Source organism: Cervus canadensis, chromosome 1 (genome assembly GCF_019320065.1).
Source record: "Cervus canadensis isolate Bull #8, Minnesota chromosome 1, ASM1932006v1, whole genome shotgun sequence".
NCBI lineage: Eukaryota > Metazoa > Chordata > Mammalia > Artiodactyla > Cervidae > Cervus > Cervus canadensis.
The window spans coordinates 122,525,752-122,541,694 of NC_057386.1; the positions used below are offsets into that span (position 1 = coordinate 122,525,752).

Here is a 15,943-nt window from a genome sequence, read left to right on the forward strand (position 1 = left end):
TCCCAGACCATCAATCAGTTCGTGTTCTGAGACTGCAGATGCATATTATTTCCTCACCTCATCTCATTTCTTCATGTGATGGTGTGAGCAACTGCTTTTGAAACTGTGCACACTAAAGTTATTTGCAGTAGGCTTTGTGGTCCTGCCAACTTAGACTAGCTGAATTTTTCATAAATTGTTTACAGCAAGAGATACTGGGTTTGAGATACTGTAGGTGTCTGTGCTAGGTCGCTTCAGTCGTGTTCGACTCTTTGAGACCCCATGAACTGTAGCCCACCAGGCTCCTCTGTCTGTGGGATTCTCCAGGCAAGAATACTGGAGTGGGTTGCCATTTCCTCCTCCAGGGGGTCTTCCCAACCCCAGAGATCGAACCTGTGTCTCCTGCATTGGCAGGTGGGTTCTTTACCACTAGCACCATCTGAAAAGCCCTTTAATAACTATATTTGGGGGAAATATCATCCTAATAACAGGTAAAATTTATTGAACACTTAGAATCTCCTGACTTGACATGCCATCTCATAGTCTTTAACAATATCTGTGATGAGGCAGGGACTCTCATTATTCCACTATTACTATCATTTCTTTTGGATGAAAACATTGGCTGTCAGCAAGGTGAGGGAAGTGTTCTGAGGTCATTCAACTCAGATGTAATGATTGCCCCACTACATCTGGTTTGGAGCCCCAGTTCTGGTCCATACCATCTTTCATGAATTGCTCAGATGCCGATCTATCTCAACTACCCTCACTCCAGTTCCCAAAGTGGACCCCTCTTTCTTCTGTCCATCCCAGGTAACCATCTGGGTTGTCTGCACAAGTTAGATCTACCTGCTTCTCTCTCCTCCAAGGTGAAAAAGTGGAGAGGAGAAGGACTCCTTGACGGCACACTTGGGAGAAAGTAGAGGGTACCGGGACAGGCCCTGCCTGGGCGGTGGCTGCTGCCTGTGGACACACCAGTCTCCAGCGGCCCCCTCGGCGGTGTGTTAGTGCCCCAAACTGAGCGCCTTGCTCCCTGCCCACCTGTTGGGGAAGAGAAATCAGTGAGGCTCAGTGTTCAAACTCTTAAAAGAAGGATCATAGAGCCGGGAAAGCAAATCATTAAAGTCAAGAGGAAGTAGTAAGTCTGCTACCTCCTGGGTAGGGCTGGGTGCCCAACTGGATAGAGTTGGGTCGCCTCCTGTGGTGCTGAATGAATTCAAATTCAACTGCTTTAAAAGAGGAGCTGGTCATCTTCAGCCTGTAGGTCAGTCAGTCTGCCATGTAAAGGGTCTTCCCTTTCCCTTCCCTGTAAGACCCTTAACCTGTAAGTCGCTGTGTCTGCTTGATGGCCCCTGGGTGTGTCCTCAAGGGGTGCCTTTCCCCTGTGTCTCAGGCTGGCTGGCTCCTTCTCTCCTCCCTGCTGCCTCCCCCACGCCCTCGCTCGCTCCCTCCCTCCAGTGCTGGAGGCTCTTGGCCCGGGTCCCTGAGCCCAGGCAGGTGCAAGTGGAGGGCGCAGAAGGGTTGAGATTACGTCTCCCTGGAGTCCCGCACCACTGGCTTTTCAGCGACTCGCCAGGAGCCTGCGGCCAAAGCCCCAGACCGCGCCGACCGTGCGCTCCTGCGCCTCCCGGCACGGCCAACCTCGCCCATGTCTCAGTACGCTCCCAGCTCGGACTTCAAGAGGGCTTTGGACAGCAGTCCTGAGGCCAACACCGACGATGACAAGACCGAGGAGGACGTGCCCAAGCCCCAGAACTACCTGTGGCTTGCCATTGTCGCGTGTTTTTGCCCTGCGTACCCCATCAACATCGTGGCTTTAGTCTTCTCCATCATGGTGAGTAAATTAGAACCTGCAGCAGCCAGGCACAGAAGACCCGAGTGGCAGAACCCCCTCGTGGGGACTCCTCACACTCTCCCCTCTTCACCGCTCCCTTCCTCACTGCCCAGGGCACGGGGCTTTTCTGTCCTCTGCTCACCTTTCTCAGACTCTCCACACTCTTCCTCCAACCACCAGCGCCGCCTTTGTGCTCCCGGTGGTACTCAGAACCCTGACCAAGCCTCACCCGGGCGGCTTTCCACTTCCAGCAGTGCTGTGTATTCTCTCCAACCCGAGCAAGTTCTTCCTTGGACTTCCCGGCTTCCCTCCTGGCCTCCTCCGACATTCTTGGGCGCCCATCCACTTGGGCACTTGGGTGCCTCAAAGCGCACCACTCTTAAAGCAACAGCGCGCCCCATTCTCTGAGCGCGCAGGCTCTGCGCCCTCCTTGCCGCTCCGGGTCTCAAGCGGCAGCACCGTCTCTATTTATTTTAGCACATAGTCTTGTCTTTGCTGCGCCGGGGGTGCCGCCCCGGCCACTCTCTGAGGGTCCCTAAGCGATTCCCAGCGTCTTCTCGACCCCTGGTCCCACACTTCAGCACGCCCTCTCTGGGACACCAGCTCCTTTGCACTTCTTCCTCCGCCAGCTGACCCTTCTTCACCTCTTGGTCCCTCTATTCCAGTGAGCTTGCTCCCTCTCCAGGCATTTCTTTGGCGCCCCCTGTGCCGCTCTCGGCAACAATGTGCGCGCTCTCCCCTCTTTTCCTCTATCCCAGCGCTAGTCGTTCCTCTCACACTTGCTGCACAGGGACCCTATCTGCGCCTCTCTTCAGTTCAGTCGCTCAGTCGCGTCTCTCTGCACCTCTCTTGCCATTCCCCGAAGGCTCCCAGGCGCCCCTTTAGGCCCCGGAATGCACTGGGGACTCCTGCACCTGCAGCTCGCCCTTTGTGCTGACCTCCGCGAACTCTGCGCCTCTCTCTGCAGTAGAAGCTGCTGGTGCTACTTCCTGCCCTCACTTCCACTACCTTCTTCAGCTGCCCAGGTGGGAGCTCTGTGAGAACCCAGGAGGGTGAGGAGCTCTGGTGAGGTCCTAACCTTATAGACTGGGGCAGCTGGCCCAGGACAACCCTTGCAGCGAGCTCCCTCCCCCACCCACCCACCTTGCCAGACCCAGCTCCCCAGCCGCAGATCGGGAGAGTCCCCCGTAAACTCGGTAAAGATTGAGAGCCTCTACCTGCTTCCCCCCTGCAAGTCCAGCCACAGTTGCCCATGGGTGGCACTGTACTGGCTTCCTGGGTGCACACGGAGGCTTCGTTTGCACTCACAGCTTGCCCTCTCTCATACCGCATTTGTAGGCTGTCTGCACCAACATTCAAGGGTTCAGCCGCTGAACTTCAGACTACTTGGGTTCAAATCCTAGTTCCATCATGTATTAGCTGTGTGATCTCCGGATATCACTGCATCTCTCTTCACCTCAGCCTCTTGGTCTGTGAAGTGGGGATAATCATAGCCATATTTCTCAGGGTGGTTGTGTTAATGAGATAAAGTGGGAACCTCTTGGAACAGGGCCCAGCATGGTGATGCTTTTAGATCTTTACTCACATGTCACTTACTGAGAGCCTCTCTGATTACTGTTTTAAAATCAACCTCCCTACCCCCCCCCCACACACACACACTCGCAAGCTCTATTCTCCTGCAATTTTTTGCTCAGAGTAGTCTCTGTCTGATATATTATTCCATGTATTAATATGCTTATTGTCTGTGTCCCCTCACTAGAATATAAGCTCTATGAGGGCAGGGGTATTTGTTTTTTTGTTGTTGTAACTTCACCTAGAAGAAAATCTGGCTAGTGGTAGTTGCCCAATAAATATTGCAAAGTGAATGAATGAATGATTGTATGAATGGTGTTAATGGGTCACAATGTCTGTTCTCCTGCTACTTTATCCCATGCTGGAACCCTTGAACCACCGTATCAGTTTCCTTAGGACCAACCAGTCAGTTTCCTTTCTTCCTTCCTCTCCTGAGATATCCTGTCTTGGATGGTTTTTTGCAGCCAAGCAGGAAGGGGAGGTGTAGCAGCCACATTCTCTAGGCAGTAGCAGAGAACTGACTGGTATTAGTGCCCACACTCTATCCTGGTTTATTAATGAATCAACAGCCAATTTACTCCTTTTCCAGTGCCAAGTAGAAAACTGCCTGCAGAGGCTCCCCCGCTCCCCCCCATCCCACATTCATCTGAGATGAGCTGGAACTCCAGCTGGTGGTGACAGGTTGAACGCTAATGATGCCACTTGGTGTGTCCTGGGGGATAAGACTTCTATGTGCTTTGAATAGAAACCTTTTTCTGGCCCTCCTATCTCCATTCTCTCCCGCAAGATTTTTTTTTCACTTGATTTACAGCAAGAGACCATCCTATTGTCAGAAAATAGATATTGGAATCAGAAAGTTTACTGACCAAATTTCATACCTTTTTTTTGCTGAAGTATAATTGCTTTATAGTGTTGTGTTAGTTTCTACTGTACAACGAAGTGGATCAGCTTTATGTATACCCTTTTAAAGTGTTGGCTTCTTCATCTAGAAAATGAGAATGTAAAAAGCATTTTAAGAGGTGGCAAAAATGTTGTAAGGATAAAAGAGAATAAAAGTGTGTTAAGCCACCAGCGTTGCACTTGGTACAGGCAATAACTGGCAGACAGATGGATAGATTTGGGGCTTGGATACATCATATGTCGTGTATGAAAACAAACAGAACGTCAAACTAACGTCAAACTAAGCTTCCTACACCCTCCAAATTGTGCTGCCTCTAAGGTACTGGAAGCATTTTCCCTTTGAAACAGTGCAGACCTCAGTTTGACAGGTTTCATAATAAAGACTCTAAAGGATAAAGAGGAAGTGGAAGGGGGCATAGGAGGAGGATGGCTGACCAACTGCCAGGTGTATGCTTTCCCTGGGGAGTCTGGTGATGTTCAGTCCTGGCTATTTTCAAGTCTCAGTCATCTGTAATTTGTGATCAGTCGAGGCACTAAATAGGGGTGCCATTCCCCATGGAGGTGCTTGGAACTATGTGGGAAATATCTGTGTGTATCAGTGATTTGAGGCACTACAGGCATTTGGGGGGGAAGGGCTAAGAATATTAATATCCTACAATGCTGGAGACTGTCCCCACAATGAAGAACTGACCCACCCCAAACATCAGTAGCATTCCAATCAAGAAATACAGGGAGATAATGCAAACTGACATAAATATTGACAAGCCTCAATGTAATTCATTCCCAGAACTGTAAAAAGAGCCAGGAAACTCAAAACAATCAATATCTTTATTTATTAAATCAAGTCTGAGAAGCCTTCTATCAAATCACAAAGTTGAAGTAGGTGCTAGGGAATCATAAAACCTCTTTGAAAAATACACATTTGAGAAGAGTGTTCTTGAAGCTGTTGGCATCTGCAGTCTTTCCACCATCCCAGGCAGAGCTGAGGGAGTCCTGGGGGTTGTGAGGAGTTCACCACTGAAGAGAGTTGGTATAGTATGGCTTGTCGTGTCAGAATATTGGTGGGTCAAACATTGCCAGAAGCAGGGACATGGAAGTCTTTGCTTCCCCAAGTACTAAAAATCTATTTGTTGAAAGTGCATTTAGGGACTTCCCTGGTGGTCCCAGTGGTTTCACCTTCCACTGTAGGGGGTGCAGTTTCCATTTGTGGCCAGGGAGCCTCACAGCCAAAAAAATCAAAACATGAAACAGAAGCAATGTTGTAGCTAATTCAATAAAGACTTTACAAATGGTCCACCTTAAAAAAAAAAAAAATGTAAAAAAAAAGTACGCTTAACCTATACTCAGTTTCAGGGAGACATATCTCATGAATTTCCTGCAGGCTGGATCACTGCTAGCCCGTATTACATATGTAAATTTGAAAATAGCACCCCTCATCCATACAGATGGGGCACACGACTTGGAAAGTGGAGCCCAGAGTGGTTTTCATTCGTTGTACTCCTGCCCATTCCAGGCTATCTGTTTATTCCATATGAAAGATGGAATGTGGAGACTGTCCACATGAATTTTACCCTGGAAAAAGACTGGTTGTTCACTCAACAAATATTTACTGAGCACTATTGCTAAATGCCAGAGTCTTCCACACTTCACTGGGCTTTCCTGGTTTCTCAGAAGGTAAAGCATCTGCCTGCAATGTAGGAGATGTGAGTTCAATCCCTGGGTCAGGAAGAGCCTCTGGAAAAGGAATGACTACCCACTCCAGTATTCTTGACTGGAGAATTCCACGAACAGAGGACCCTAGCAGGCTACAGTCCACGGGGTTGCAAAGAGTTGGATAGGACTGAGCGACTAACACTCCAAGCATTAATATACTCCTTTACCTTTATCAAGTGATAAATAAGATCAGCAAGGTCTCTCCCCTCCTGGATCTGCAAGAAAAAACTTGCAAGAGTGTTGGCAAATTTCGGTTGAGGTCTCTGTCTATTAATATTAGTTTTGTAGCTGGAATTTGCTACCTGGCTCAAGAGACCGAAAGCAAGTCCATGCCAAGTCTCCATTTTTATGATATGATACAGTCTTTTGCCTAGGTGAACCAATTTAGTCACTCTAAGTATGAATACATAATAGCCAGTGAATTTTAATTAGGTGAATTATAAGCCGTCTTTCAGTAGAATTTCTTCCTCACACCCGCAGAATCTGTCTAGGTACCAGACAGGTTCAAAGCCTTTTGTGCTGTTTGCTACATTTGTCATCTCATGCAACTGTCTCAGTCTTTCTGAGGCTTGATTTCTTAATCCTGTAATGTTTTACAGGGTTGTGAGGGTACCAAGTCAGGTACTGTTGTGGAAATTAAATAGTAAAATTTAAATGATTTCATGGCATTACCTAAAACACAGCTAGAATTTAGTGTTAAAGATGATGGTGCATATATTTTAGGGATACAAACCATTACCTTTTCCAGTAACTTTTTTATTTTTATTGAGACTAGCGAATTTGATTAAAAAATAAAAGCAATGACAAGTAAGTGTGTCACTGGAATAATAACTGCTGTGATCTAATGGTAAACATTAATTACAGCCATTCAAGATCTCAAAAAGAAGTCCGACATATATCTTTTCTTAGAAAGCTATGGGAGGGTGTGCTCCCCTAATACAAGGAAGTAAATCAGGAAACGTAAAGACAACAGATCAAGGGAACAGCTCCAGCACACCAAAAAAAGGCAAAGAGAAATCCTCAAGACAAGGCAGCAGGTTTCATAAACCAGCAGAAGATGCAGTTGATAATGGATGATCGATTTGAAGCCATTGTCAAAATCCATTATCTGGTCATGGGCTGACACAGTAAGCCACAGCCCTGCCCAGAACTTGACCACACCTGCTCTAAAAGACGAAGTCTGTGGGCAAAAAGAAAGTAAGTATCCACAGAATGACAGACAGACCATACTGGATATTCTTCCTATCTGACCCAGGTTCCACCAGGGCTTGTCCATCGAAACTGGGTTTCAACTGGATTTTCACAGGTTCAGAGGAGATTTGTGAGGTTTGCGGGTTTTATTTTGTTTGTTTTCAGTGATCAAGGCAGAGCTTGGAAATAACAGATCCTGGTTCAGGTAGCTGACCCAGGATGCTTGCCATTGCTTATAAGTTGAAACTCTTAAGTAGTATAGTTCATTTGGTCCTACGTTGATTTCTGTCTTCTTTCTGTGGTTCTTTCTACATTACTGTCAGCTATGAAATGGAATATCAATATTATGGACACCTGTGACTTATTCCTTATGAATTCCTGCACTTGAAGCTGTGAAGAATGTTAAGATGGTCTCAGATGACAAAGACCTTGCCTGAAGCTTGTTGGCTTTGTTGGACAGCTTTGTTATTGATACCCATAGATTTTAGATATGCACATGTCCCAGGCTGCCCCTGCCTTGATGGCTACTTTCATAAGTTTTCTCAGTATGTGGCAGAGGGTGGCCACTGACATTTGGAATTTGGGAATATAGATTTTAAACCGCTATTGGGGTCCTTTCAATAGATATTTTCAATAGTCCTAGATTATTAGAGGTACAAGATGTTAATCTGTGTGTTCCTAGAAAAGAAAACACATTTTAAATGTCATTTTAATTTACTGATAAAATTTTATAATGACTTTCTCATAACCTAATATGGGAGATATAGATAAAAACAAGATTGGCCACTAATGAATGGTTGTTGAAGCTGGGTTATGGGAACATGGAGATTTGCATATTGTTCTGTTGCTTTTTAATATGCTTGAAAATTTACATAGTAAAGATGTTTTTGTTGTTGGTTGTTGTTAAAAAGAAAAAAAGAAAGAAAAGTCCCTCCTAGAGTTGTTAAACATCGCCCAGGTAACAAAACAGCAGCTGTTAAATAAGTTGGTGAAACATGCCATGGCTGAGGTGCAGTTTGTCATGAATTTATAAGCAAACTGCATCTGACTTGTAATGAATTTTAATGGTGACTTCGGAGGACACCTTTAAATAGTCCTCAAGAGAAGGCCAGGTAGGAGGACTCACATCCTAGAACAGTGCTTTTCAAAATTTAACCTCTTGAGGAGCTTGTTAAAATGCAGGTTTCACTCCTCTTTCAAAGTTTAGCTGGAAAACTGCCTCCTTTGTGAAGTCCTTGATTACCCTCTTGCCCTCACCCTAGGTTGTGTCCCCTCAACATACACTTTGAGTAGCTTTCTCTCAGAGTACTTTTCCTTCTTTGCACAGTTTGTGACCGTGAGCCTCTTGAAGCTGCACTGTTGGCTGTAGCACTTAGCACAATGCTGAGCACATGGTTAGTAAGTAACGTATGTCTGATGAATGGATGGATGGATGAATGGCCCCAGAGGCCTAAATGTGTTCCTACCTTTATCTCTGAGGATTGCCCTCTCTTCCCCTCTGTGTTCTGCATTTCTGCCAAAACTTTCTTGAAAAACATCCAGGAAAGTCAGGCTAATGCCAAGGGTTGCTGAGAAGTTAGCCAAGGCTTACTTCTCAAGGATAGTTTCGCTGGCTCATCTGGCACCCACCAACATTCCCACACCACAGGCCAATGGATCCACCTTTGGAAATTGGTTTCTGTTCTCAATTGATTTTCTTCAATTCAAAGCTGCTTTTCCAGAAGTATGATGCTTTCAGTGCAGGAACCTGTATACACCTAGTTTCCATTTTTGCAAGTTCAAGAATTAAACCAGATTTTCTAAAACCATGCTTCTCAAACAACTGGTTCTGCCCAATATTAATGAGTTTATTTTTTTAAAAGGAGTAAGGAATATGGGAGGGGTGGATTGAGAACACAAATACTACGTTAAGCAAAAGTGTACTGTTTCCTTTCCTTGGGAGTCTCCTGAAACCTTGGACCAACCACTGTTTCTTGTGGCTCTTGGTCAGAAAATGTAGCATGGTGCATTTACTAAGCATGTTGCCAAGCATCTTTTGATTCTAAGGCTAATATGCCACAGAACACAAAAATACTGTTCTTAGTGATACATTGGTTCTCCTTTTATTGAGTTGACCCACTGTTGATAGAACAAGAATAGAGTTCCCTCACTAACGTTCGTGTGTGGAGACCCACCTCTCCACCTTTTTCCCAGCAAAATGGGTTTTTTTTTCCTGATCAGATCATGTCCTTTTATTTTTTTTATTGAGGTATAGTTGATTTATAAAGTTTCAGGTATACAGCAAAGTGATTCAGTTTTATGTATGTGTATATATATGTGTGTGTGTGTCTGTGTGTGTATGTATATATTCTTTTTCAGACTTTTTTCCATTATAGGTTATTACAAGATGTTTAATATAGTTCCTTGTGCAATATAATAGGTCTTTCTTTATCTCGTTTATATATAGTTCAGTTCAGTCGCTCAGTTGTTTCCAACTCTTTACAACCCCATGACTGCAGCACGCCAGGCCTCCCTGTCCATCACCAACGCCTGTAGTTTACTCAGACTCATGTCCATTGAATTGGTGATGCCATCCAACCATCTTATTCTCTGTTGTCCCCTTCTCTTCCTGCTTTCAGTCTTTCCTAGCATCAGGGTCTTTTCCAATGAGTCAGTTCTTCGCATCAAGTAGCCAAAGTATTGGAGTTTCAGCTTCAGTATCAGTCCTTCCAATGAATGTTCAGGTTGATCTCCTTTAGGATTGACTGGTTTGATCTCCTTGCAGTCCAAGGGACTCTCAAGAGTCTTCTGCAACACCACAGTTCAAAAGCATCATTTCTTCGGTGCTCAGCTTTCTTTATAGTCCAACTCTCATATCCATACATGACTACTGGAGACACCATAGCTTTGACTAGAGGGACCTTTGTTGGCAAAGTAGTGTCTCTGCTTTTTAATATGCTGTGTAGGTTGGTCATAGCTTTTCTTGAAAGGAGCAAGCATCTCTTAATTTCATGGCTGCAGTCACCATCTGCAGTGATTTTGGAGCCCCCGAAAATAAAGTCTCTCACTGTTTCCATTGTTTCCCCATCTATTTGCCTTGAAGTGATGGGACCAGATGCCATGATCTTAGTTTTCTGAATGTTGTGTTTTAAGCCAACTTTTTCACTCTCTCTCACTTTCATCAAGAGGCTGTTTCGTTCTTCATTTTCTGCCATAAGGGTAGTGTCATCTGTGTATCTGAGGTTATTGATATTTCTCCCGGCAATCTTGACTCCAGCTTGTACTTCATCCTGCCTGGCATTTCGTGTGATGTACTCTGCATGTAAGTTAAATAAGCAGGGTGACAATATACAGCCTTGATGTACTCCTTTTGCGATTTGGAACCAGCCTGTTGTTCCATGTCCAGTTCTAACTGTTGCTTCTTGACCTGCATACAGGTTTCTCAGGAGGCAGGTCAGGTGGTCTGGTATTCCCATCTCTTTAAGAGTTTTCCACAGTTTGTTGTGATCCACACAGTCAAAGGCTTTGGTGTAGTCCATAAAGCAGAAGTAGATGTTTTTCAGGAACTCTCTTGCCTTTTTGATGATCCAGCAGATGTTGGCAGTGTGATCTCTGGTTCCTCTGCCTTTTCTAAAACTTGAACATCTGGAAGTTCATGGTTCACGTACTGTTGAAGTCTGGCTTGGAGCATTACTTTACTTGCGTGTGAGATGAGTGCAATTGTGTGGTAATTTGAACATCCTTTGCCATTGCCTTTCTTTGGGATTGGAATGAAGACTGATCTTTTCCAGTCCTGTGGGCACTGCTGAGTTTTCCAAATTTTCTGGCATATTGAGTGCAGCACTTTCACAACATCATCATTTAGGATTTGAAATAGCTCAACTGAAATTCTATCACCTCCACTAGCTTTGTAGTGATGCTTCCTAAGGCCCACTTAACTTCGCACTCCAGGATGTCTGGCTCTAGGTGAGTGATCACACCATTGTGTTTATCTGAGTCACGAAGATCTTTTTTGTACAGTTCTTCTGTGTATTATGTTATAGTAGTGTGCATCTGTTAAACCCAGATTCCCAATTTTCCCCTTTCATAGCTATAAGTTTGTTTTCTATGTCTGTGAGTCTCTTTCTATTTTATATATAAGTTCACTTGTATCATTTTTTAAAACTCCTACACATAAGTGATAAATAGTGTTTGTCTTTCTCTGTCTGACTTCAGATACCTAGTGTGATCATCTCTAGGTCCATCCATACTGCTGCAGATGGCATTATTTCGTTCTTTTTATGGCTCAGTAATATTCCATTACATCTGTACATCTCTGTGTGTGTGTATACACACACCACATCTTTACCCATTCATCTGTTGATGGACATTTAGGTTTCTTCCATGCCTTGGCTGTTGTAAGTAGTGCTGCTATGAACATTGAGGTGCATGTATCTTTTTGAATTAGAGTTTTTATCTTTTCCAGATATATGCCCAGGAGTATGATTGCTGGATCATATGTTAGTTCTATTTTTAATTTTTTAAGGAACCTCCGTACTCTTCTCCATAGTGGTTGCACCAGTTTACATTCCCACCAACAGTGTAAGAGGGTTCCCTTTTCTGCACACTGTCCAGCATTTATTATCTGTAGACCTTTTGATGATGGCCATTCTGAGTGGTATGAGATTATACCTCATTGTAGTTTTGATTTACATTTATACAGTAATTAGCAATGTTGAGCAACTTTTCATGTGCCTATTGGCCATTTGTATGTCTCCTTTGAAGAAATATCTATTTAGATCTCATTTTTTGATTTTTTTTTTTTATATTGTGCTCAACACATATTTGTAATGGATCTCACTAACCAGACTCTGGCTGATGGTCTTGCTCTCTCATTATCTTTTTTCCTACATATGGAATTCAGAAACTTGACTCTCTTGTTTCTTTTATCCCTTATCTCATGCCTTCTATTCCCCAAACTAAAGTACACCCCCTATAGTTACCTCCCTCTTCTGATAATTTCATTTGTTCTTTGTTCTGGATAATTTTGACACTGTGGTATTGCCATTATTATTACATTTGTCCATAAGTATTTACTTCTCAAAGCATTTTCACATGGATACAATTCTACTTGTTTCTCAAAATTCCAGGGAGGTACACAAGAAAGCTGTTATTTCCACTTATCCATGAAGAAACAAGGCTTGCAAAGGTGACCCTAGTGGACAGAAGTCAAACATGATGGTCATCACCACCATAAAGTTCACAGTCTGGCCTCTTGAAGCATTAAAATCAGATAGCTAGATTTGCCCTTTGATAGGAACACAGCTTTGATGTCCTGGGAGCTTTTTCTTTGAATAGACTTGCCTCATCCATATAAGAAGCGTTTGTATAATACTCTCAATCAAGCCTGGCAGAATTTCTCTCTAGTTTTATTTTAGTGATAGGCAAAAGGACAATTCTTCACTTGTCCATGAAGATATTTATGAAGAGCAACAGCCCAGAAGCCCAAGAAGATGACAGACCATCTTGAATGGATGAATGGTGATGATGAGGAAACATGCCTTATGATCTGAAAGTCTAGTCTTTGAATCCCCAGCACTACCTTTAGGCAAAGAAACTTAGGAACAAGCAAAACCAAAACAAATTCCAGAGTCCTCTGAAAACTCAAGCATTATTACTAAAAATGTTTACTGAGTGCCCGTATCCATCAAACTGTTTTGATGGAACTTACTATCTAGGAGTCTGGGATCTAAGACAGTACTGATCTATGTAAAGTGAATTGTTACACCTGGACATTTAAGTATCTCAGATTATGTTTAGGCATTGATGTTAAGTTTGCACAGGTATGTGAGTGTGTATGTGTGTGTGAGAGAGAAGAGGGAGGGAGGAACAGAGAGAGAGGCTGAAAGGGAGAAAACCTTACTTACTTACCATTGGCCAAATATGTACCAGAGATAAAGGAATAGTGAAGATGAGGCTGGTTTTGAAAGACAGAATAGATGTTTTAAAGAAAAGAAAACACATTCTAAAATTAGGAGTTCAGTATCGGTGACTCAGTAGATCAAAATATGGGCATAGTCACAAATAGCAAATAAAAATGTTAAATACTAGAAATAAACATAGGAAATAAGCAAGAGCTATACAAAGAAAGCTTCACCAAGAGATTAAAATTTTTAAAAATTAAATGGAGAGGAATAACATTATATATTAGATGTTCATCTGAGCATTAGTGATGAAATGAATTATAAAGTGAGTTAATAAACATGAATCATGGTGCCTGGCTCAGAATAATTGCTTAATTAATATTTGTCACTGTTGTGGTTTAAATGTGAAAATTTGAAGATGGAGATAAATAGTGATTCCAACAGAGGAGTGTGACTAAGTAAATTATAATACATTCATTTAAAACATAGAATATTTTATTAGAATCATGTTTGTGAAGAATTTTTATGATACAGGGGAATGTTGAAAGTAAAAGATAAAGTGAGGGGGGCGACTGTAAAGTGGTATACACGATAAGATTGCGCTATCTTTATCAATTAAAAGTGTTCGCACATCTACATGTATGTGTCTGGCTGTGTCCCTCTGCTGCTCACCTGAAACAACCACAACATTGTGTATCGCTATCTGTTCTCTGTGCTTAGTTGCTCAGTTGTATCCAACTCTTTGCGACCCCATGGACTGTAGCCTGCCAGGCCCTTCTGTCCCTGGAATTTTCCAGGCAAGAATATTGGAATGGGTTGCCATCTCTTCTCCAGGGGATCTTCCCAACCCAAGTCTCCAGCATTGCAGGCAGATTCCTGACCATCTTTTTTTTTTTTTTTAATTGGAGGCTAATTACAGTATTGTAGTGGGTTTTGCCATACATTGACATGAATCAGCCGTGGGTGTACATGTGTTCCTGATCCTGAACCCCCCTCCCACATCCCTTCCCCAGATTCTTGACCATCTTGAGCCACCAGGGAAGCCCCAATATTTGCAGGATTCTTGGTAAATCTTGGTAACCTTTGGCTATTATAACTTCAGATTTTACTATAATAAGTTTTTACTTTTTCCAATTTTTCTATAATAAATGTTTAGACCTTATTTCTAGTCTGAAATAAGTATTTTCCTAAAGATACTGCAAACCTTTAGCAAGGAGGAGGAAGGAGTGATAACAAGAGAATTCTTTTCCACATTGAAAGGTGGTTCTACTTCTAAATCATTTGTTCTTATCAAGCTGAAACTGTCAGCTCTATCGTTCACTTAAGACAAATGTTTTTTTTATTCTGATGTGTTCTAGTCTTGAGAATCTCTAAGGACAGAGAAACCACAGCTTAGCACAGCTCCTGCCCAAAAGAAATGATTGGAAAATATCAGCAGTTTAGTTATTTTGGTTCTGAGTTTTACTGGGTTTTTACCTAAGCAGAAGCTTACCTGCACTAATATAAGCCTACTTTAAAATATTTTTTTTGAAATCTAGTTGGCATGTAATTTTGTGGAAGTTTGTCGTGCACATCACTCTGGTATGATACATTTCTGTATTGCAATATGATGCCATTGTAGCATTAGTTAACACCTCTATTATGTCACATAATTTTCTTTTCTCATGGTGGGAATAATTAAGATCTGGTCTCTTAGATCTTAGATATTTAGAGTCTGATGTTTATATACAGTATTGTCTATAATCTCTATGCTGTGATTAGGTCCCCAGGACTTACTCTTCTACCAGTTGCAAGTTTGTACACTTAACATCTCTCCTGTTCCCCAGCTCCCAGCCCCTAGTAACCACCACTCTACCCTCTGTTTTTGTGACTTTGCCTTTTTTAGATTCCACATGTAAGTGATATCATAAAGTGTTTGTCTTTTTTTGCTTGACTTATCTCACTTAGCATAATTCCCTCAAGGTCCATCTATATTGTTGCATATGGCAGGATTTCCTTCTTTCTCCAGGCCGAATAGCGTTCCATTGTATGTGTATATGTACCACATCTTCTTTATGCATTCATCAGTTGATGGTCCCTTAGGTTGCTTCCATATGTTGGCTTTTGTGAATAACGCTGCTATGCAGATGAGAGTGCAGATGTCCCTTCAGGATCCTGCTTTCGTTCCCTGTGGATGTGTCCCCACAAGTGGAATTGTATCAGGTAGTAGTTCTTTCTCCAAGTATGCTGTGCTGTGTTGTGCTTAATTGCTCAGTCGTGTCCGACTCTTTGCGACCCCATGGACTGTAGCGCACCAGGCCCCTCTGTCCCTGGGAATTCTCCAGGCAAAAGTACTGGAGTGGGTTGCCATGCCCTCCTCCAGGGGATCTTCCCAACCCAGGGGTCGACCCAGGATCTCCTCCATTGTAGGCAAATTCTTTACCAGCTGAACTACCAGGGTGATACAGAATGTTTTAACATTTTTATTTATTTATTTAATAAATAATTTTATTTATTTTTAGCTGTGCTGGATTTTCATTGCTACACGGGCTTTTCTCTAGTTGTGGCAAGCAGAGGCTACTGTCTAGTTGCAGTGTGCAGGCTTCTCATAGTGGTGGCATCTCTTGTGGAGCACAGGCTCTAGGGCGCATAGGCTTTAGCAGCTCGGTGCGCAGGTCCAGTAGTTGAAGTTTCCTGGCTTTCGAGCATAGGCTCAATAGTTGTGGCATATAGGCTTAGTTGCTCCAAGGCATATGGGGTCTTCCTGGACCAGGGATAGAGCCTGTGTCTCCTGCATTAGCAGGTGGACTCTTCACCACGGAGCCACCAGGGAAGCCCTCATGTAGTGGTTCTATTTTTAATTTTTTTAAGACCCTCCATACTGGTTTCCATAGCT

The 15,943-nt window shown here is 43.2% G+C and overlaps 1 protein-coding gene across 2 annotated transcripts in view; it reads left to right on the forward strand.

The window, feature by feature from the left end:
• The first annotated feature begins 1,462 nt into the window (after positions 1-1,462).
• Positions 1,463-15,943, forward strand: part of TMEM233 (transmembrane protein 233) — a 46,020-nt gene continuing 31,539 nt past the window's right edge. The window contains exon 1 of one of the 2 annotated variants that reach the window (XM_043440337.1): positions 1,463-1,810. In XM_043440337.1, coding sequence (XP_043296272.1) covers positions 1,625-1,810 — 186 coding nt within the window. In that variant the 5' untranslated portion in view covers positions 1,463-1,624. The remainder of the gene's footprint in view (positions 1,811-15,943) is intronic. The other variant, XM_043440346.1, reaches the window with a different exon arrangement.